The sequence below is a fragment of the Magallana gigas genome, chromosome 4, assembly GCF_963853765.1.
Source record: "Magallana gigas chromosome 4, xbMagGiga1.1, whole genome shotgun sequence".
NCBI lineage: Eukaryota > Metazoa > Mollusca > Bivalvia > Ostreida > Ostreidae > Magallana > Magallana gigas.
Window position 1 is genome coordinate 43,794,823 of NC_088856.1, and position 23,151 is coordinate 43,817,973.

The following is a 23,151-nucleotide window of genomic DNA, read 5'->3' on the forward strand; positions in this document are numbered from 1 at the left end:
CTGGGCACACGACACACCTGTTGCGTATATCTTGTATATTCTGTGTTATTTTCAGGGGTTTTCTTAAGTTGGACAAACAATAGACTCTAATTAGATATACACAAACGTACACATGGGCACACGACACACATGTTGTGTATATCTTCTATATTCTGTGTTAGTTCCAGGGGTTTTCTTAAGTTGGACAAACAATAGACTCTACTTAGATATACACAAACGAACAAAACTATGTCTTGACAAACGAATCACTAATATCCTGTCCGATATAACAAAGGCAGTTCAAAGTCTTTTCATCTTTAACATGTATCTAGCAGTTATAGAATTAGACCTAGAAATAAAAATTAAAATTGTAAAAAAAATACATACCTTAAACCGATTAATAAATTAAATCATCCATTTTTGGTTCATTATCTTTATTTTGTTTAATAACCGGATGAACTAAGAGAGAGAGAGAGAGAGAGAGAGAGAGAGAGAGAGAGAGAGAGAGAGAGAGAGAGAGAGAGAGAGAGAGATGGGATTTCACCGATTAATTTATAATAGGAAACAAACATACTTTAATAGAATTTCATGCACAGATTTAGATACAGAGATACAGAGACGGCGCTTGCCCCTACAATAATTTTGAAACAAAAAAATAAATTATAAAGAATTTCATAACGACAATCTGTATCCATCGGAGCGGTGTTGATGATAGCTATCTGTGTTAAATGAAGCGACAATTAAAACCGCCTGGAACACCCCCCCCCCCCTCCTTCCTTGGAAATTATATCATCACTCGGATCACCCCCTCCCATCCCTATAAAGGAGCTTTTGCTTTTAATATATGTTTTTATTGTTCAGCTTGATAAAACTTGACTTAAAGGGAACTTAAAGATGGTGTAAAGACAACTTAAAGGAAGCGTAAATGCCACTAAAAGATGATTAAAGGTGGCTTAAAGATGGCTTAAAGGTGACTTAAAGAAGTTTGGACAATAAGGACCTATAAGCGCAGCTTAAATGTGACTTAAAGGTTGCTTAAAGATTGTATATCCTTTAAGCCACCTTTACACCACCTTTAAGCCACCTTTAAGGACTTGCTTAAAGATTGTTTTTCGTCCTGTGGTATCCTCAATCTGGTTAAGCAGAAATAATGCAGCAGTAACAAAAACAAGACCGTATTTTTTTTCAAACGAAGAATGTGTGCGCGCGTACAGCAAAAATAACACAAACTTTTCTTCAACACAACGGCATCAACGTCCTTTATTGGTCATCTATGCCTTAAAACTAAAATCCAATTTTTACTTTAATCTGCATTTGTACACTGTAGGACAAACTTAGGATATTTGGGCGTAGATTCATCTTTAAAACCCACTAAAACCTGAGAGAGCGCTGTTGAAAAAGAGGCAAAATATCCTTCATACGGCCATTTGACGTGCATGTCTGTCAGCGAATGACACGTCACCTTTGCGCTGTTCTAGAGCTAATTAAGGTCAAATTCGGTAAGTGACCAAAACTGCATCTTTTTACAACCCAGTCATTGACATCCATTTCAATTGTGGTGCCTTTTTAAGAATATATACGTAGTTAAAATTCAACAAAGATTCCTAATGCAATATTATACAATTATTTAATGCTTGAGCAGTCAATAGACCAGAATATTTTTCCCGAGGTGCAGGGAACAGCTCAGTACGATCTATTGCCCGAGGCCAACGGCCGAGGGCAATAGATCATACTGAGCTGTTCCCTGCACCAAGGGAAAAATTCTGGTCTATTGACTGTTCAAGCATTAAATAATTGTTTTATTACCTAATTCCTTCTTAAGTTTTCGGGGTTTACAATTTGCATATTGCAAATGGTTTTCGTGCCATTATGCAATGTATTAAGATTTTTTTTTTCATTTTTTACATGCACAAAACCTGTTGCATGCATTACAACATCTCAATTTAATATAAGTTTACACAAAGAAGGGGGGGGGGTCTTCAACGCATTATCTTTAAAATAGTCTTTTACCTTATATGAGGCTTTTAAACTGTTGATTAGTTGATTATTTGATACTCCATTTTGAATTTGGTTTCACCAAGTACTAAAAACAGCGTCTATGTAAAGGAATATACATTCCCTGAGAACTGTCGAAAGGATGTAACATTAATTAACATACCCGCGTTCTGAAATACGTTGCCGGTATGTTCAATGGCCAAAAGAAGAAAATCATTCGTTATCATGGAAAGAAAAAAATGCAGGTAATTGAGAAAGATGAATATGAGAAACCAATTTTTGAAGATGGAAATTTTGTATTGTATTTGTCGGAAAACAATAACGGAGACGTGTGTGCCTCTGATATGAATGCAGGCGTGTTGGTTGCCATAGAAATGGAAGGACGAGTTCGATTCAGATACGACGGAACTCCTGTTAGGAAGAGAGATCAATTTAGTCCAAGAAATATCGTGACGGACTCTCTTTCACAGATCATAGTGACTGATTATAATAATTCGTGTCTACACATCTTAGATCAGAACGGACAGTTCCTGAAATGTTTGGAATGTCATGGACTTAATAAAATCAATGCTCTGAGTCTGGACAAGGATGGGAGGTTGTGGGCGGGGTTGTTCGAATCGGGGAAAATCAAAGTGATTCAGTATCTAAACTTTTACCTTATATGAGGCTTTTAAACTGTTGATTAGTTGATTATTTGATACTCCATTTTGAATTTGGTTTCACCAAGTACTAAAAACAGCGTCTATGTAAAGGAATATACATTCCCTGAGAACTGTCGAAAGGATGTAACATTAATTAACATACCCGCGTTCTGAAATACGTTGCCGGTCCAATAGATTGCAGTCTATTGACCGGCGGTCCAATAGATCACAGTCTATTGACCGGCGGTCCAATAGATCGCAGTCTATTGACCGGCAGTTCAAAATAGACGCAAACATTTAATTTGTAATAAAACAACAAAATATCTTTGATTAGGTAATAAAGTATTATATCAGATATATGATTTGTTTATCAGACATATGAATTTAATAACTATACCAAAAACAATCAGCCATTGCGTTTTTACAGTCCGTCAGTATTTATCAACAGTGTCCGTATACAACTCAAACACAAAATCCATTAGTAACACTTCCTTTACATAAAAAAATTAATAATAGACCGAAAATTAGATCTTGTCATATGACAGTTTGTATGAGGAAATGTTTGATTTCTGTATTTCCTGCGAAAATGACACAACTAGGTAAGTTAATTTTTAACAAGAACAGTCTTGTTGTTTTTATTCGTTGTAATTTTAAATGAAGATAACAATGATAATAACTAAAGTATACAGCTAATGTTTGACACCAGTATCGACAAAAATATGTATACAAAAGCGTGCATTTCAATGATCTTGCTCATAATTTGATCAGTGGTTCATATTCATTCATTACAGTATGAAATAAAAGGAATAATTGACATGGCCACATTTAGATCCTGGGTACAAGATATCAACGAATGCCACCTTTGTGGCAAATCTTCCATAGAGTTTTGTAATAGCTGTCAGCTTAATTTATGTGTGAACTGTGTGAGCAAACACGTGGATAAATTCCAGTCTCTGTCACATGATATAGTTCCATTCAAGAACAGAAAGATACACTGGGTGTTTCCTGAGTGCAAGTTACACCAAGGCCAAAGATGTGAGGTCCATTGTCAGGATTGTCAAACTCCAATCTGCATCAAATGTTGCATCGGTGCTCATAAACATCATGATGCGTCGGAAATAGTTGAAGTCGTTGAAATAAAGCAGCAGGAGATTCGAAAGGATATTGAAGAAATTGAAACAAAACTCATTCCAGAATATAAGAAAATAAATACTTATTTACAAGGAAGACTTACAAAAGTTACAGAGGAATTGACCAATACAGAGCAAGAGAAGGAAAGACTAAGAACAACATGGCATCAGGAAGTGGATAACATTTTTGATAAAGTGGGTATTGCAATCCAAGCGATGAAAAAAAGTTGTCTGGAGAATGTTACGGCCTATCAAACTAAAATCAAGAATCTTATTGAAGAAATGACCCAAGCAATTCAGGAAAACAAACAGTTCCTGAAAACCACTAAACCATTAGACGTCTTTAACTATAAATCAAATCTGAATAAATATAGAAATGTTACCAAAGTGAGTGTTAAATATCCGTCTCTGAAAGCAAACATTGTCGAGGGTAAGGAACTAAGTATAGAAATGGGAGAAACAAAAGCTTTATTGGCACATACATCATTATCCAATTCAGCAGTGGATGTCTTGTCTACTTCCCAAAAACAATTGTTAACCATGGCCAAAGTAATTGCTGATATTCCCACAGGGCATAAACCTCTACGAAGAATGGTCTGTGTGGGAGAAAATGGAGCATGGATCATCGGAAGCAACAAAACCATCTCACGTGTTGACATCCATGGTTGCGTAAAAGAAACCGTCGTCACCAACTGTCGACTTTGGCCTGATGACATCTCAGTGACAAACCAAGGCGAACTGATTTACAGTGACTGTAACAAAAGAACCGTTAACATTATCAGGACAGGTCAATGTAAGATCGAGATTCTTATTACCACTCCATGGGACTGGATACCATCCAGAATGCACTGTACACGATCAGGAGACACCCTAGTCAGTATGTTCAATGGCCAAAAGAAGAAAATCATTCGTTATCATGGAAAGAAAAAAATGCAGGTAATTGAGAAAGATGAATATGAGAAACCAATTTTTGAAGATGGAAATTTTGTATTGTATTTGTCGGAAAACAATAACGGAGACGTGTGTGCCTCTGATATGAATGCAGGCGTGTTGGTTGCCATAGAAATGGAAGGACGAGTTCGATTCAGATACGACGGAACTCCTGTTAGGAAGAGAGATCAATTTAGTCCAAGAAATATCGTGACGGACTCTCTTTCACAGATCATAGTGACTGATTATAATAATTCGTGTCTACACATCTTAGATCAGAACGGACAGTTCCTGAAATGTTTGGAATGTCATGGACTTAATAAAATCAATGCTCTGAGTCTGGACAAGGATGGGAGGTTGTGGGCGGGGTTGTTCGAATCGGGGAAAATCAAAGTGATTCAGTATCTAAACTAGGCTTAATCAAAAGTGAAACGACACTTTTTGCACGAGACTGCTATCAACTTTGGTGTGCACATCAAAGAATTGACACCGTTATGTGAAAGTAAATGCCATCAATAAATTTAGAATTCCGTGATGATTTTATATTGATAGGTCTTCATACTAAAAAGCAAAAATGATCAGCCAGTATATATTACATAATTATGTAAATATTTATCATTGAACTTTGCATACGGAGAATTTACTCAAAGAAAATCTTCTAATGGAGCGAGACCATTAAATGTCACAATTTTTGATAAATTATCATAATGTTCTCAAGTAACATTTCGTATAAAAAAAACGTTTAACAAATGTCCTTCGGTGAAAATCCTCGTATGCAGTAATTTTAATCTTTTGTATTATGTTCATGAGCTTAAACAGATACTTCTTTATGCAATTTGGAAATGTGTATTCTTTTGAATTGATCAGATTTCATGTTCTTTATTTGCTGTATGTTTTTATCTTGGCAAATTTAATTTATTGACAATAAAGTGTCTAAGTGTACTTCCCTTCCCTTGTGTTAAATTGTCCGTATTAATATTACGAACTATACAACATTCATTATCTTAAGAATTTTTTTTTCAATGCATATCATAATACAATTTTGGTACCTATTATGAGTGCTTCCTTAAATCGGGCGTTATGATATAAACAAACTTTTTTGTACCTTATATACATGTATAAGAGCTTCCATAATTTAAATGTTTTATGACAACTTCCAAAGTCTTTAACTTGTTTCCCAAATTCAAGTATACAGTGTGTTCAAACAATATGCTTTTGTTAAAGTAAAACTATATTACAAGAATTATATAACATATATTAATTATTACGTAAGGTATTTTGTTATTTAAACTCGGGTTCGTTGCTGACGTCGAGCTTGTGTCGGGCCGTTCTTGAAAACGCTTGTTGACTGCATATACATATATCCTTTACTTTTTTCAACGGCAGACTAGAATTTCATAGTGGTGCATGTATGTATACTATGCAGTACCGATCAGACCCAACCTTACACCAGAGTAAACTCCAACTAAACCCTGGTTTACTTTTGTGGCTTACTCTGGGTTTGCTTTTTTAAAACTTGGGTCCACTCACGGTTTACTTGAAAATAGCTTTTGAGGTCAACTGCAAGGACTGAAGTGTAAAGCAGATCCGTCTTTTATCTTACCATCCTACTGCCAGTGATTCCTATCCCTCCCCTTGTATATTTCGAATACAGTTGGCGCCTTAACTTCTAGGTATACTTCTGACCGGGTTTACTTTCTGTGTCCACCCTGGGTCCACTCTACTAAACCCGTAGTAAACCGAGAGTAAACCCAGAAGGTAGACCCAGGGTTTAGTTGGGGTTTACTTTCTAGTTAGGTTGGGTCTGATCGGTACTGTATTAACAACTATGACTATCTTCCCCATTATTTTAATAAATCATACAAACAAGCTATGTTTTGGCTTTATTTTACTTAATGTAACCAATACCTGATGTGCAGACTTCATACTCCTTAAATACAAACTTTTAAAATTGTCTTTAAAAAGTCATTGAATTGTACGAAAGAATATCCGAGAAGGCTTTTAAATGTTGATCGTAATTGTAACCTACATTTATTGCTTTACGTAATCACGTGATTTTCTACAGGTAGAAAATACTAGTAGGGGAAATTTAATGCTGCCATTTTGAGTTCTAAAGGTTTGTAGTTAATTAATTGTTTGTATCCTAACTGGCATTTCTGATTTACGCTGAACTCATGAACATAATAAAGTGTTTATAGAAAAATCTCATTTTCATAGTAAACTAAGCCTGTGAAATATAACTGAAAAGTATATATTAAGTAAATGTTTAAGCTAATATTCTGATCATGAATCGGGGGATAAACATCTAGCGAAAATTAATAAGAGTAAAGTAAGCTTTGTCTCTATGAAAAAGGAACAATATTTGTTGTGGATGCTAAAAAACAAAGCCTGGATGGTTTCTTTGAATCCTATTGTGCATTTGAAAACAGATTTAAAAACAGATAATTAAGATTTAACATTTTAGATAAAAATCGTGATATTTCTTTTATACAGTTATGCTCTCATTTAAGGTTCGTGCCAAAGATAAAATTTCTGCTCTAGAAAAACAATCAGCATTTTAACACATCAATTTACCCTTTGGTTCGATTAGGAGATGAATAGAATTATATGACAATGGACCCCCAGCGCAGTGCCCAGGATGTGTTAAGGTGTCATCTCTGCAAGACCCCATCTCCCTCATTGTACTGTGACATCTGTCACATAAATCTATGTGAAGGTTGTGAGGGGGAACATCTCTTGAAAAAATCGACAGAACACAACGTGGTGCCATTCAAAAAACGGGGAATCATTCCTAATTGTCCTTTACATTCAACAAATATAAGTGTACTGTGCAACATTCCAGTCTGCGCCTCGTGTGTGTCCTCTAAAGAACACCATGGCCATAAATTCATTGAGGTATTGAAACACTTGGAAAACAAGAAAAGAGTCATTCAAAGAGATTTACAAGAACTCGAAAAATCCATTCATCCTGTATATCAAGAGATTGCATCTAACATTCCAGTTCAGAAAGTTGATTTGAATAAAAACACCGAGAAAATAACTATTTCTATCGACAAACATGGAGAATACTTGCACAGAGAAATAGAATCCATTATCAAGAAACTGAAACGCAAACTTACTGATATGGATTCCAAACACTTGGATATTCTTAATAAACAGGAAGATGAAATCGAATCTACTATTTCTGAGATCATACAGATCACTGCTGACTTAAAGAAATTGCTCAACTCCAATGATGGCAGCCTTGTAACTGCCTACAAATCAAGAAATGCCAAATTCAGAAAATTGCCTCCTAAGCTCACTGTTTCTTTCCCAAGTTTTACCCCTCGGAAAATCAACAAAGAACAACTTTATGAACAGTTTGGTTCCCTGTCAGAATTATCTATAAAAACAGAAGGACGTGGCTACACAGTGGATTCTCCAGGTGCTGAGTCTTCTTACGAAGACAGACTGTTCATTGATGAACCACGCATCATCACAGATATAAACACCGAGTATGGCAAAAATAAACTACGAAGTGTGTCCTGTCAGAGTGATGACGATATCTGGACGTGTGGTTATAGTGATAATATCATGAGACTCTACAACCTCCAAGGAGAACTAGTCAAGTCAATCAGGACTAAATCAGGAAATATGCCATGGGGCATCGCAACGACAATGAGTGGGGATCCAATTTATGCTGATTACAGTGATAGTACTGTGAACATTTTGAAGCAATCAGATATACATTCAGTGGTAAAGCTCCAGGGATGGGGACCTTGCGGTGTCTGTAGTACCTCTGTTGGCGACTTTCTGGTTATCATGAATAGTAATGATGGTGAACGAGCAAAAGTTGGGCGTTACGCCGGCTCCACAGTGAAACAAAGTATTCAATATGATAACAAAGGACAACCTCTCTATTCATCTGGTAACATTAAAAACGTTAGTGAAAACATGAATCTAGATATTTGTGTGTCTGACTATTTAGCTTGTGCAGTAACGGTGGTCAGTCAGGAAGGGAAACTCAAGTTTACCTACACTGGTTTTCCCTGTACTGAAAAGGGGTCATTTAAACCATATGCCATCACTACAGACAGCCAGGGCCGGATCCTGATAGCAGACCGTGACAACAACCGTATCCACATCCTGGATCAGGACGGACACTTCCTTCGCTACATTGACAACTGTCATTTACACAGCCCACAAGGTTTATGCGTTGACACCAGAGACAACCTCTTTGTAGCTGAAAATGGCCCAGGGAAAGTGAAGAAAATTCAATATTATATCTAAAGAATTTGCTGCATACAGATTTCAAGACAACTGACGTTATGTATTTAACGTGCATTTTGAATGACAAAATATTGAGTTTGTGTTTCTACTATACATGTATGTATACGTTGAAAAAAATATATATTCGTTTTCTTCTTTCTTGTCAGAAAAATGAATATTAGTAATCATTTGTACTTCATGAAATCAAAAGTAAAATTTGTACGTTATACCAACTATCTTACTACATTTATTTATAAAAAGTCAACCAATTAAAATCTTATAATTTCAAGGACGATTGTCGATACGATTTTAGATGAGGTGTGGACAATTTTTGTTTGTTTGATTAAAGCAATATCAGCTGTTATTTTTTAAAATTTTATTTTGGTTCCAAAAACCTGTTAGTATGAAAAGACTGCAGGTAAACTTTTATGATAAATAAGATTTGAGCAAATCATTAATTTTTGTAAAAAGAAAGATTACCGGTACTCATCTAAGAAATATATAGCAATAATTTTTTTGGTAGGGGGTGACAATAATTCAATTTTTACCAATTAAGGCTTCTTGATGGCTAATCCTACAAGAAAATGGCTAACAGAAATTTAAAAGCCATGATATTTTTGGGTCATTTTAGCAGAAAATAACATTTTTGAAGAAAAAAATTCAACATGAAAATTGCAGCTCATATTGCTTTAAATTTTTCATATTTGATAAACCTTTAAATAACTATTGATCATCTGTAATCAGCTCTGAAGAGAAACATCACATACACTGAGATAAAATCAGTTTGTATATATTTGACAATATCACAATACACAATTATGTACAGTTTGACATACATCACATGGTACATGTATATAATAATAACAAAAAGAATCAATATCAGGCCATGCCTGCCAATGACAAAGAAATAATCTAGTTGACAAAATAGCTCATCTTATTAATAAGTTCCTATTCAGATGTATTTGTTGAAATTAATAAGACACATTAATTATATCTGATCGGAATTTTAAACAAAATAGTAAAAAGAGTTCTTTATATATAACAGCTGTTATACATGCGGGTTTTTTTCATACACTATATTAATGTGATTTCATACAGTGTATATATACAATGTATGTATAAAGAAAAATACATGTACATGTAAAGTATAATAGCATTCAGTGGCATGATTTTAATTTTTGATCCTAAAATTCAACTAAAATATAACATTAACACGTACTGGTATGATTGAAAGATGGCTTGTTGACTGTCAAATGGGACCATTTATAGAGAGTTATGAAGATGATAAAAATGAATGATGAGAATAAATTTCTTGATGGCAGAAGTTTCAGTTTTCAAACTTTAGAGTAACAGCAATGAACCACTTGAGATGAGAAGCAAAACTTCAATGGGAAACTGAATTCAGAGGCTCTGCTTTGATGTTGTTGAAATCGAGACCATTGTCCGCGTCATCATCAATTTCTCCTATAACAGCCCTGTTCGGAGAAAAGATACGAAATAAAATATTACTAACAGCAATCAAAATACATTTACAGGTTACCCTAAATGTTGCCACTAAAATCAGAAGAACATTAGACAGTATGGTTTGATCATGAGGAATTAAGAAACTTTTTATCAAACCTACAAAAAACTACAAGGATAAAATAGCCAATTACATTATATTCTCTAACAACCACCAAAATACATTTATAGGTTACCCTATATGTTGCCACTTCAATCAAAAGCAACATTAAACTTGTAAAAGAATGGTTTGATCAATGACAGAATTCACACTGTATGAAACAGTCAAAGTGGTGATGTTCTACGAAATTTGCACACTTTTATTTGCAGAAGCATTAATTGCTGGGTAATATAATTTTGAATCACAATATTCACGATATTTAAAAAGGCAGCGTTTCTCATTTGACGCTTTAAGCATTGAACAGTGAATAAGGGGAGTAACTCGATTGATAACTTGAAAAGAAGAAAGTACAGTTTCTTTCAATATTTGCCCTAAAATTCAAAAGTTGTTCAAATCTCATAAAAAAAACACATATACCATCTTGAACATGTGTGTATATAAAGCACCAGATTAAAAACTTTTATCTTGTTTCAAAAAAATAATTATGACTTTGACATTTTGGTATATATAAAGCACCAGATTAAAAACTTTTATCTTGTTTCAAAAAAATAATTATGACTTTGACATTTTGGCATGTTTCTAAAAATTTAGTCAAAAATGATGAAAAATGGCACATTTTCTCAGAGGAAAATGTGTCCGCAGCCTTTGCCCACAACGAAATTGATATATTTTATGTGATATCACATGATAAAGTTATAATATGAGTTTCACCATTGGCGACGGCTGCGGACATATTTTTCTATTCAAAAAACCACCAAGGAACTTGTGTCTTCTGCTCAGTTTTATGAAAATTACGGGAAAATGCACTGTTTATGACGTCACAATTAACCTTGTGACAGTCTCATCACGTAACTATTTAGAGATTCTTAATTTATGGATATTTTTGTGTAAATAAACGTTGCATTTCATTTTTTGTGATATTTTAAAAATTCACTCTAAAACAGGGCAAAATATGTCTGAAATTGTACCTAGTTCTTTATATAATCTTATTCTACGATATATAAAAAATACCTGCCTGTCACATTATATTGAAATTTCTTTAGCCAGAGTACCAAATCCTTTATATTTAACTTTTGGTCTTATATTTATCCTAGGTCTTAACTTCTTCAAAAAGTAATAACAGATATTAACATTTGCAAATATGTTTTCTTATATGAACCTTTAGAATAGGGAAAACGTTCAATTCTGTGTAAACTCTTTCATGGTGTCACAATGATAATAGCACGCGCTTAATGCTTGTCCGTTGGATTATTGTAAACATAAAATCTCTGTAATTTTCACAATTCTAAACGGTTCGTCTTTTTCAGATGTAAACATTGTAAATGAAAGTAATAAACAGCAATGTTAAAAAGTTCATCGGGATTTGAACTTGGTCGTAACGTGATCAAATCTTCCGAGAGGCCCTTCAGGCTTAACAGGATTTGATCATGTGACCAACCAAGTTCATATCCCCGTGAACATTTTAACATTGCTGTTTATTTCCTAAATATACATACACATTGTCTCCCCTGATGATGTACAGTCCCAGAATGACCTGTTCCACGCCCTGGGTCGTGCTGTACACTCGCTCGTGGCTCTCGTCCAAGATCAGGTTGATGGTCTGGTCAAAACCTTTCAATGTGCCCTTTTAGAAATTGAGATAAAAACAGCATTAAAAGACATAATAAATTTAATTCAAAACATAAACATCATTTTTACGGTGTATTATCTGTTTTAACTGCATGTTAAAAACAAACTTTGTACATGTAATAGGTTTATTTGAATGTGTACCGGTATATGAAATAGCAATATGTTGTACTGTTTGTTTTGCACGTTTGTTTTGCAAATGCCACATCAACTCCAATTATATTGAACCACACCCCTTTCGGAAGCAATCAACTCAAACTCACTTTAAAAATCCTGGCTCTCAAATATCTCATTCTTAGGCAGCGGAGGTGTTCTATGTGTAATTCAATGATTATTTGTGTAACTGTTAATATTTGTTTTTGTTTTTTTGTTTTTTTTAGAAATTCTTAAACTTTGGCTGAGAGGTTTTTTTAAACTCAATGTCCTGTTGAACAAACTTGTTATGCACATAAAACAGGTCTGTGCTTTAGACTGGTAATCAATTACCAAATACTAAATTCAGACACTTGACTCAAAATATATTTCTTTTTCCGTGTATAGTTACAGGAATTTATGAAAAAAGCCGTCATCTTAAATTAATAATACAGGGAATTAAGATATAAAACTGTTATGAAAATAAAATAAGTTTTAATGTCAAGTGCCTATGGATCCTGGTCGATCAAGTTCTCATGTTTACATAAGACCAATCTATTAATTAAAATTAGATCTTTGATCCACTCTTAAAAGATTGCTACTTTGTGTAGCTATCTATTAGGAGCAGATCAAAGATCTAATTTTAATTAGATTGAAATAAGACTACATTGAAGTTCAACATCATAGACTTTTGAGAAATAGAATTATTTTAATTATATTTTATTATCTTATATTTTAATTACATCATGGATGACAGTTGAGCAAGTTAGAGGATGTCTATAAAGCTAGTAAATGGAAAAAAGGCACAAAATTAAACAAACAAATTTGTGAATGTAATGTACAGCAAGATTGATAAGCAAAAAATAAGGGACTTAAAGGGAGACAAATCCACTAACATTAATTTTATTTGTTCCGATTATAACGCTTGTAAATGTTGTAAAATTGTAAATAGATCCTTTTGCGATATTGCAGTATTGTATGGCTCTTTTTTTAGAGCAAATTATTGAATTCATCTAGTGTGATAAGGTTTTAGTTGGCGAATACTCCAAACAGTTTTAAAATTATATAATTAAATGATGTAAATCAAACAATTGCTGTACATAACCTAACGAGGCTAATGTTTCACCAAATTATGTCAATTTGCCCTGCAAGAGAGCAGATACTGTGAAGGAGTCTATGCCCTTGGCAAATTTAAGGTACTTTCGGTTAAACATCTATATTTTCTTTCATTTTGGCATATGACATGCATGACTCAAGAAAAAAAAATTTCCCAAACAACCATCGCAAAGTCAAATCAAAGTATACCATTTTCGGAAGTAAGAGCAAATTAAAACAAATCTTTTTTTCATAAAGCCGAAGCATGAAATAAACAATATATGCATGATTTTCACATCATACTTAATTATGATCAGCCTCATGCAGTGACAGCTGTATAATGACCTGCAGAGCATTAATATATTGGGGTCTAGGGCTGATACAAGATGCACCGAAACTCCAAAACTACTCAAATTCAAAGAGTTTGCCAATATATCATAAATTTGAATTTTACATATGTAAAGGGTTGGGAGAAATATGACAGACCAGACCAAGATTCTAACCAAGGCTCCCTGAATCTCTATTCACTGATAGGTGCTCTTATTTAGACTAGCTACCAACTGAGCTATCTGGTGCCGCTACTCAAACCGGTCTGACAGTCACATTCCTCCCCCCTTATATGATCTGTGCCCTTGAGGATCACCCCAGGCTCTTCCCCTTGCAGGAGTTCACCTGTCAGTTCGTAACAGATTGGGAGATCAAAATAATGACGGACCGGACTGGCATTTGAACCTGGGCCCCCTGAATATCTAGTCAGGCACTCTTCAAATTGAGCTATCTGGCACCGGTATTCAAATCGGCCTGACCGTCACATATTCAACATTAATTGCTTCATAGTTCATTAAACAATGGCACTGTACCAGGTGAAGTTCCCCAGTTACTGTGATATGGTTTGTTTATCATTCTGTTTGTAAACTTACCACAATTATTCTTCCATCAGCAGTAACAATGGATACAGTTCCTGATGCGGTGGTCAAGGATGGATAACTTCTTGATAATTTACATGTACATGATTTATATATTAATTGATTTCAAAGCACATATGTTTAAAATATGTGCATTGATTATATTTGCATGCATTCTGTAAATCCAGAGACTTATATAACAGTATATACGTCCCTGGTAAATCTCAACACTATCAGAAAAATTAAACCTGCATGGTGCTAAATCACTTTACAGATTCTGAACTGTTGAAAGGAAAACATGAAATAGTGTCCCTTTCAGCTTTGTACAAAACCCCCACTTTTTCAAGTTTTTTGCACAAGATCTAGTACTTCAAACCTGTATCAAGTAACATATCGAATGTATACATATTAACTTATGTGAAATCATAATTGTCTACGTTATGTAAAGGATACGATTGACGTAAGATTCTAACGCCGACGACATGGTTGAATCTTCGAACGCTATTCAAACGATTTCTATTTTTTCGGAGAGAGTTATCTTTTCCTATTCTTCTGAGGGAGAAGTACGTTAACATGCCAATTCTACAGAGAAATGTTTTTATGAGTAAAATCATTCTGACAATTATTAATCAGGTATAATTTAAAAAATGTTTTTAAAAACATTTTCTTGAGAAAAAATATGAATATTTCAACGATTTGAAAAATAACCAGAAATTTCTAAACAACAAAATTACAGATCCCCTGGCACATGCGCGTAACAACGTAAAATGTCAGCGCCCTTGAAAAAATGTGAATGTTGATAATCACAGTAATGTTTCAATAGATGAGCGCTTAAGAAGGCAATGGCTCTGTCTATATTCAAACAGACGTTTTCTCTTTTAAGAAGTAGTAGTCTGACAAACGTATTTTGTTCTTCAGAAAGGTAACTAATGCATATCTTCCATATATATTCTGCAATGAACAAGTAAAACTTGTTTACCAGTGGCAGTGTACCAGTGAATGGTCTTAACTTTTACAAGTCAAAGAGACTCGATTGAATCGACTGCTTTTTCAATGTACATCCTGTATTGCCTGCCCTTCAGATTTTATTATCTTATTCGTAAAAGCCATTGCTCTTTTTTTTCGGGGGGGGGGGGGGGCGATCACCTCCATCGAATTGTTTAATATATATCCTCCTTTGTTTTTGTCTGTTCAACCAAGAAGAATAAAGATATGTACCTACTACGGTTTCTTAGCAGACCCCTGCAGAAGTGGCATATATTAAAGATAGACAAAACAAAAAACTTGTTTAAACTAAGTCTTGTTAGACATTTGACTCTTAGAAAGTCATTATTTATATTTCAGCTGCCAACTTTGAAGAGCATTACACAAATTTATTTAAAAACCATGGCAACTGAACGGAAAAAATTCAAAATTCCTACCGCAGATGAGGTACAGGACTCATCTGAAGCCTCTGCATTAAACTCATTTAGTAAATTTCAACAAATGAAAAAGGAGGGTAAGGTAACAGATGCACGGGACCTTGATAAATCCATCAGAACAGATGAGCAATCCACTTCAAGCTTGCGGCAGCACATGCCTTCAATATCAGTGAATCCGTCAAAAAATTTGTTACCCCCTCATACCAGTAGTTCTGCCTCAAGTCTCTCCGTGTCTGACAACGCATCTAAGAAGACAGAAATCAGTAAACCATCCAACCCATCTGCTCCAGAACCCAGTATACCAACCGCTGTAAAATCCTTGAATACCAACAGCTTAATAGTGAATTCAAGACAAAGAGGAAACCCCATATTGAAATTCATACGTAGTATTCCTTACGAGTTCGGAGACATCATTCCAGACTATGAAATGGGAAAGACGGCTTGTGCCCTGTTTCTCAGTCTACGCTATCATCAGCTGAATCCGAACTATATTCATGAACGTCTGAAGCAGCTGCGCAGATACTACGACCTGCGGGTATTATTGGTGCAGGTGGACATAAAAGAGCCTCATCATCTCGTGAAAGAGTTAGCCAAAATCTGCATCCTAGCAGACTGCACTTTGATTCTGGCTTTTTCTGCAGAGGAAGCAGGACGATACCTTGAGACTTACAAAGTCTACGAGCACAAACCACCGGATGCCATAATGGAGAAAACGGAGAAGGACTACATGTCAAAGGTCACTGAATGCCTGACCTCAGTGAGGTCGGTCAACAAAACGGATGCCATGACCTTACTAAGCACATTTCACACAGTGGAGGGTGTTCTGAAGGCAAATCAAGAGGACCTGTCTTTCTGTCCAGGGTTCGGACCCCAAAAAGCAAAGAGGGCGTTTGATCTGTTTAATGAGCCTTTTTTGAAATCCAAGAAAAAAAAAATAACCATGTGATGAGGTGTATAGTGATATAATAGTGAAAGTGTGTAGCTGAAAAGATTTTGTCATGTTGAGAAACATCATAGAAACTTACACAGTATGTTATGTACATTTAAAAGTTAGTTTGGGTGAATATGTCCGTTGTTTATATTGTAAAAATCATGTGTTTACCATACTGTGGGTTTTTTCCTAAAGAAAAAAATAAAACTTTTCTGTAATCTTCTATTCAGAGTTTGTGATGAATTAATGATTTGTAGTAAAAAGAAATTGAGGTTTTTAGATTTCAAGGAATTTCTCGAAATACAAGGGTTTGAACTTTCCTAGGATAGTTGATACATGTAGTTACATGTATTCAAAGCGACTTAGATTCCTAGAGAGAAACCCAGCTGGGACCTTCTGCTCTTGGTTAATATATTACTCACCAGGAACACTGATTTTTAAGTTGTAACAAAGCCCCACATCTGTCTGTCTCTCAGTTTATTCCACTTTATGTAGTCACTGACTTTCCAAATATCTATGTATGTTTGTTTCCATTTATGTATAGTCCATAATGTTTCAAAATAAATTATTTTATATGCACATACATGAGTAGGCAGTAGAAGCAGGCTAATGACCTTAGCTGAACTAGGAATAGATGACGAAGGTCAAGGTTACATCCTTTAGACAAACGGGACTATGGCTTTTATCAAAGGATTCCCTAGGGGAGATACAGTATTAATCCAACAGCGACTCTTATTTAGGTTTTGGTATTAGTCCAACAGCGACTCATATTTAGGTTTTGTTAAGATACAAACCAGACCAGAATACAATTCATTTGTACAATAAACTATATTCATCTTACCCCCTCCATTGCTTTACTATTTTTAGAATATCTTCATGTAATTTAAAATTTGATGTCTAATTCAAATCTTAGATTAATAACAACCGAATTAAAAATTGACATTTAATATTCTAGAAACTTTTGAATGTTTTACATATATATTGGCATGTTTACATTCATTTTAGTTCTTGGATCATTTTGAAGATTGAATTTGTGACATATATATGCCAAAAAAGGAAATATATTTTTAAAAAATTTATACTTGTATATATGTACCTTCATTTTTTTTTTTTTTTTGCAGGTCATATAGGCTAGCGGCATACAGATCAAGAAGAAAATTCAAGACTGAAAGAAGACCTTTTCACTATGTGCCTAAGGGGCACCCTGTTTTACCACCTGATGGAAAGTACACCACTGAACCACTGACGTATATTCGGTCCGGCGGTAGAGACCTGAACGGTAATACATGTACAGGCAAATGGTTTTCAACTACACCAACCAATCCTAGACTTTTATTCTTATATGACAACTGACAATACACGTACGTACTGTAGTGATAGTGCATGGAATAGTCATCAAGATGTTGGAAACATATGAACATACCCTTTGGAAAAAAGTCAATGTGGTCTTTATGCAAAGTTTGAATTAGCTTTATATGAATCAGCTGTTCTAAGTAAGTTATTGATCTGTTCAAGAGTTACCCCTCCTTTGACCACTCTCTCTGAGCATAGTGACATAGTTACTTGATGTGTACAGACATTTCTTTATTCACTTGGTAATTATTACCTTCTGACTATGCTAAGAACATATAAGTTACAGTACAAATCAGATTCAACCTAACAGAAAGTAAACCCCAACAAAACCCTGGATTTTAACTTTCGGGGTTTACTCTCTATTTTCTTTTGGTTTACTAGTGTAAACTCAGAGTTAACCCTGAGTAAACCCAAAGTAGACCCAGAGTGGACACAGAGAGTAAACCCCGATCAGAAGTATACCCCTGAAAGCAGACGCTACATGTGTATTTGGAAAAACAAGGGGCAGAAATTCAGGCAGTAAGATGGTAAGATAAAAGACGGGTCTGCTTCACACTTCTGTGCAATTGGACCCCAAAAGCAAATCCAGAGTAAACTGAAAGTAAACCCCGACTGGACACAAATTTTCAAAAAGTAAACCCAAGTAAACCCAGAAAGTAAAGCCAGGATTTAGTTGGGGTCTGTTCTGGTGTTAAATTTTGTCGAATCGGTACAGACCGTTCAGTAACTGTATATTCCATTTAGGTTATAACCCTACAATGAATTTTATATCCTCTGAAGAAAGAAAAACAATTAGCATCAAGTGCTTTCTATTGGTCAGTCTAACTTTGATATAAATCATATCTGTTTCTATGCAGGAAAAGTTGTGAATGCTAAGATTGGTGGTGGCCCCAAAGTGAACTGGTACATGAGGGACGACCACTACCCTGAGGCTGAGGAGACCCAGGGGTTGGAGGAGAAGGTGCTACGGATCCACCCTGACCCGATCAGGACTGCTCATCTCGCCCTGGTGGGGACAGGGAACCACAAGAGGTACATCATCGCCCACCAGAACATGAAGGAGGGGGACATCATCAAAACCAACAGGGACATTCCCACCATCTCAGGTAATTATAATATTGTCCTTCAGACTACCTTTGGGCTTTATTGGATTTGCTTGACTTTAAAAAAATTGATGTTTTGAAATATTGGGCAAGGAATTGGTGAATCTAAAAAATAAATGTTAAACCTAAAAAATTAACACAGGTAAGAAATCCAGTTTTAATACAACACATGCAGTTGTAGATCTGTTGATCAAAAACAGACCCCATGAAGGGGGACATATGCTGGTACATGTACCAGTATGTCTTTTGCCAAGGCTTATGTCTGTACATGTCTTTTTCTTGAGAAATGAAGTTCCATTATTCTTCTTTGTGCACCAATTTTTCGGTGGATTTTTGTTGTTTGAAGGATCCCCAACACAACAAATATTTTTATTAGATTATCCACAAATGCTTCAAGAAATGAATGAAACCACACTATAGCAGGATTATTTTAGAGATTGTTAACATTTGCTAAGTGCAAAACAGATACATGATTGTACTGTAATTTCATAAAAAGATTTTTTATTAAGATAGGGTGTATCACCTCCATTATAATATGTTTGTACATGTGTATTGACTAGATTATACATGTACACAATTGTACTGTACATGTAAATAAAAAAATAATAATATTTCTAGACTTGACAATCTACTTTATATATTCAAGATAAGAAAATTCACTAGTGATAAAAAGAAACATTTTCGATGATCATAAAACAGTTACAAGTATGAGTTGTTTAAAAAATCAAGATTTACTTTGAATTTAGATAGCTTACACTTGCAGCATATGGAAATTTAAACAATCTCTCTCTCTCTCTCTCTCTCTCTCTCTCTCTCTCTCTCTCTCTCTCCATTTATCATATTTTAGAGAAAAATGAAAACCTTTGGCATTTCTCTTTGGTGCAATGAAGACCATCATCCATAATAAGGAAAATACACATGTACATATACTACCTGTAGTATATTAACACATGGTGATATCTATACAATCAATGTATTTAATTGTGGTCCACTACTGAAAAATGTAAGAGTATCTACTGTTTTGTAGTAAAAGTTATTATGTATGCTCGTAAATATCTGAATTTTTCTGTCTTTTTTGTTTGGACAATAAATATGGTGAGCTACCCAGTATTTTTCATGTTTGTATAGTCATCAAGTTGGTTATTGTAAAAAAACATCTCTCTGTCTCTTGCCTTCTATATTAAAATGCAATTTCAAATCCATGTTATGTAATTTGTTTTTAATATTCCACAAATTGGATTTCGTGTTGTTTGTTTGCTGCCTAATACAGAACTTAAATTAAGGACCTGTTGAAGGCTAGGCGCTTGTTTCTGTAATAAGACATCACCCAAAAGTATTATATTAAAATATGTGTTATCATTATACTATAGGGTGAAGTTTTATTACATTATTAAACGCGTATGTCCACACCCCATGAATTACAGGTTTGTAGCATTGTTTTTGAAAGGGTGTGTGTGGGGGGGAGGGGGGGGGGCAGTAGACTCATCCAAAAATTCTTGTCAAGCAAATGAAAAAAGGGGGGGGGCTATACACCTTTAATTTCAATTTTACTTCTAATTTCCTTATTCCCTACATGTGGCCAGAGCTTTAGCAGTTTAAAATTTTTTATCTTTTTTCGATTAATAGTTACATCTTTTAGAGTATTATTTTGAAACATTCAACAGTTTATTTACGTATAGCATTGTAATTTAGTAGTCTAATTTAAGAAGGCTAAAGCTGGAAATAGTAATGTAAATGTACATGGAGATTAAGTTTCACGCTACATGTAGCTAGTCTTGCAGAATTTCCTTCTTTCATCATATTTAGCAAATTATTATGGATACTGCTCCTACAAAAGAAAACCCGGTTTGCTGTCACAATTACAGCTTTTCTCTTGTGTTTCAACCAATAAGAAAAAAACAATACATTTGTCATCACCATTTACATTCATGCACGTAGCATCATGCTGCCCCCCCCCCCCCCCACTTTCCTCGCAGCAAACATAAACATTATTCTTAAATTTACGTATTAAAAATTGAATTAACATGGAGTTGCGCCCCCCCCCCCCCCCTCTTTGGGTGGATATAAAAAATTGAAATGAAAAAAAGGAAATAAAGAGTGAAGTTGATGTTATATGTATTTATGCTACCCCCCCCCCCCAATAATTTTCTCTTTTTTTTTCTTGTCAAGATTTTTTGATGAGCCTTAACCCCCCCCCCCCCCTTTTTCAAAAACGATTCTACATGCCTGACATTAGTCTATCACAGTCACCTACGTTACATGTATGTATTTTTCGGAGGTAAGGGATATTATTTTTATTATGAGAAAAAATATATAACGCTAAGTGACACGCACTTGTACTCAAATGCATTTGAATGACACCTAGTACCGCATAACTGCTGAGTGTAATGCTTTTCCCAGTTCTGTCTTTGTAAGGACATTCACACTTGTCCTTTACCGTAATATCACACCTGTTATTTTTCTTGGTTTTCCTTTTTCAGCTTTGAAAGGAATTATCTTGTACTATGCTAATAACAACTTTATCATATTTATTTTTCCTAGTTCGAGCTATGGAAGGAAATTCGCACCCTCTAGGCGCCCTGCCCATGGGGACCATTGTTCACAACATAGAGAAGATCCCCGGGGAGGGAGGGCGCGTGTGTCGGGCCGGTGGGGCCAGTGCGCAAGTCCTCAGAAAAGTCGGGGATAAAGTGATTCTTCGTCTGCCATCAAAGCACGAGATCGCCCTTAGCTTCAACTGCATGGCTACCGTGGGTCAGGTGTCCAACTCCGGGCACGATGATATTCCGTGGAAGGGGGTGGGGGAGAAAATGAGTGCTGGGTACCGACCGAGAACAGGGTGGCACCACCGGAAGACAGGCTACCACGGCAAGAAGATCAAACCCAAGAGGACTTTTATTGTCAAACCTACTCCGCCAAAGTATGAGACATATAAGTTGTCGGGGGATTGAAGTATTATGTACTTTTTAGGACAACAAATGATAATGTTATAAAACTATATTATATGTATTTCAAAAAAGTTTGTGGAGAAAAGCTTAATATCACTTATTGTATGAATCCTTTAAATAAATTTGACTTTTACAGTTACAAAGTATGCTATTTTTTATATCATTTTTCATCCAGACAACAGTAAAACGGCACAGTTTAACAGCTACCTACAAACATGTATAATGCATGCGTAGGAAAAGAGGAAATGGGGGGGGGGGGGGCGGGGGCGGGGGTGGGGCGGATTTTACCATTTTTTAAAAATTCACAAATTAAATAACTATATAATAACCAAAATACAAAATAAAAACAAACAAAGTTATCATTCGGGTCCCTCCTTCTTTGGAAAAAATAATTGAATCGTGAATGAGATGGCACAATCATTATATACATGTAACAGTTAGTATAATGATAATGTTAACAAAGGTGCTTCATCATTTGTTTAAGCATTGTACACATGTGCGGGCCCGGAATTGTTTTTCATTGGGGAAAGGGGGGGGGGGAGGGGGCTGGGGGTTCGATATTTTTTATTTTTATTTTTGGTAAGTTTATTATGATTAATAAATTTGATTTTTCTATAAAGAAGGGGGGGGGGGGGGGGTCAGTGAAGACCAGATTTCCCTCTAGATCTGCGCATGGTCGTGTAAAAACCGAGCATAATTCTATTAACTTACTAATTACGAGAAAATTAAAGACTTTGTTATTATGAGAACAGATATCGTAATTACTAGAAAAGATCTCAATATTATGATAAAAAGTCTTAGATCTTTATAAATTGGCGCGTTTCAGGAAAGACCTCCAAGTCGATTGGTTTACCCTTTCATTCTATTTTTTTTTCTTTCCAAAAAATGTTTGTTTTGATTAATTTTTTAATAACAAAGATCAATATTTATTAATTTCTACATAAAATAATCGGATTTGAAATTTTATCGTATATGAATAAGTGGAGAGAACTTCGTGTAATTTTACATTTCAACATATATTAAAATCCTAGCTTGTGGTAACTACTATTCATAATCAAAGTATTGAAGTAGTACTGAAAGCCGGGCTCTTTTG

General features: G+C 35.0%; 4 protein-coding genes across 5 annotated transcripts; 3 read left to right on the top strand and 1 right to left on the bottom strand.

The window, feature by feature from the left end:
- The first annotated feature begins 2,162 nt into the window (after positions 1 to 2,162).
- Positions 2,163 to 9,100, top strand: LOC117682980 (tripartite motif-containing protein 2-like). The gene is made up of 2 exons (XM_066083385.1): positions 2,163 to 2,606; positions 7,277 to 9,100. The coding sequence occupies exons 1-2, from the start codon at positions 2,163 to 2,165 to the stop codon at positions 8,942 to 8,944; spliced, it is 2,112 nt and encodes a 703-aa protein (XP_065939457.1). The 3' UTR covers positions 8,945 to 9,100.
- LOC136274838 (tripartite motif-containing protein 2-like) lies at positions 3,391 to 5,617 on the top strand. Its single transcript, XM_066082541.1, has one exon. The coding sequence runs from the start codon at positions 3,431 to 3,433 to the stop codon at positions 5,087 to 5,089; it is 1,659 nt and encodes a 552-aa protein (XP_065938613.1). The 5' UTR covers positions 3,391 to 3,430; the 3' UTR covers positions 5,090 to 5,617.
- Positions 9,101 to 9,697: 597 nt separating the features above from the next.
- Positions 9,698 to 14,883, bottom strand: LOC105328405 (U6 snRNA-associated Sm-like protein LSm8). The gene is made up of 4 exons (XM_066082542.1): positions 14,756 to 14,883; positions 14,318 to 14,358; positions 12,041 to 12,168; positions 9,698 to 10,398 (listed from the first exon to the last, which is right to left on the bottom strand). The coding sequence occupies exons 1-4, from the start codon at positions 14,784 to 14,786 to the stop codon at positions 10,308 to 10,310; spliced, it is 291 nt and encodes a 96-aa protein (XP_065938614.1). The 5' UTR covers positions 14,787 to 14,883; the 3' UTR covers positions 9,698 to 10,307.
- A 163-nt stretch (positions 14,884 to 15,046) lies between these two features.
- Positions 15,047 to 22,204, top strand: LOC105328421 (DNA excision repair protein ERCC-1). Of its 2 annotated transcripts, XM_034450275.2 has the most exons (4): positions 15,047 to 15,224; positions 17,776 to 17,933; positions 18,865 to 19,113; positions 21,652 to 22,204. In XM_034450275.2, exons 1-4 carry the CDS (start codon positions 15,145 to 15,147, stop codon positions 22,059 to 22,061), a joined length of 897 nt encoding a protein of 298 aa, XP_034306166.2. In that variant the 5' UTR covers positions 15,047 to 15,144; the 3' UTR covers positions 22,062 to 22,204. The 2 variants fall into 2 exon arrangements, with proteins under 2 accessions (XP_034306166.2, XP_034306165.2); XM_034450274.2 differs by lacking the exons at positions 17,776 to 17,933; positions 18,865 to 19,113; positions 21,652 to 22,204 and adding an exon at positions 15,647 to 16,804 and having other exon boundaries at positions 15,058 to 15,224.
- The last annotated feature ends 947 nt before the right edge of the window (positions 22,205 to 23,151 follow it).

Excerpts from the sequence above, each read along its gene's own strand:
- LOC117682980 (XM_066083385.1), top strand. The coding sequence starts at position 2,163 with ATGTTCAATGGCCAAAAGAAGAAAATCATTCGTTATCATGGAAAGAAA. Across the intron at positions 2,607-7,276 it reads TCGAATCGGGGAAAATCAAA|AATTATATGACAATGGACCC; the intron begins GTGATTCAGTAT and ends GGAGATGAATAG.
- LOC136274838 (XM_066082541.1), top strand. The coding sequence starts at position 3,431 with ATGGCCACATTTAGATCCTGGGTACAAGATATCAACGAATGCCACCTT.
- LOC105328405 (XM_066082542.1), bottom strand. The coding sequence starts at position 14,786 with ATGTCGTCGGCGTTAGAATCTTACGTCAATC. Across the intron at positions 14,359-14,755 it reads GTTAGAATCTTACGTCAATC|GAACTGTATCCATTGTTACT; the intron begins GTATCCTTTACA and ends CCACCGCATCAG. Across the intron at positions 10,399-12,040 it reads ATCATCAGGGGAGACAATGT|GGCTGTTATAGGAGAAATTG; the intron begins GTATGTATATTT and ends TTCTCCGAACAG.
- LOC105328421 (XM_034450274.2), top strand. The coding sequence starts at position 15,689 with ATGGCAACTGAACGGAAAAAATTCAAAATTCCTACCGCAGATGAGGTA.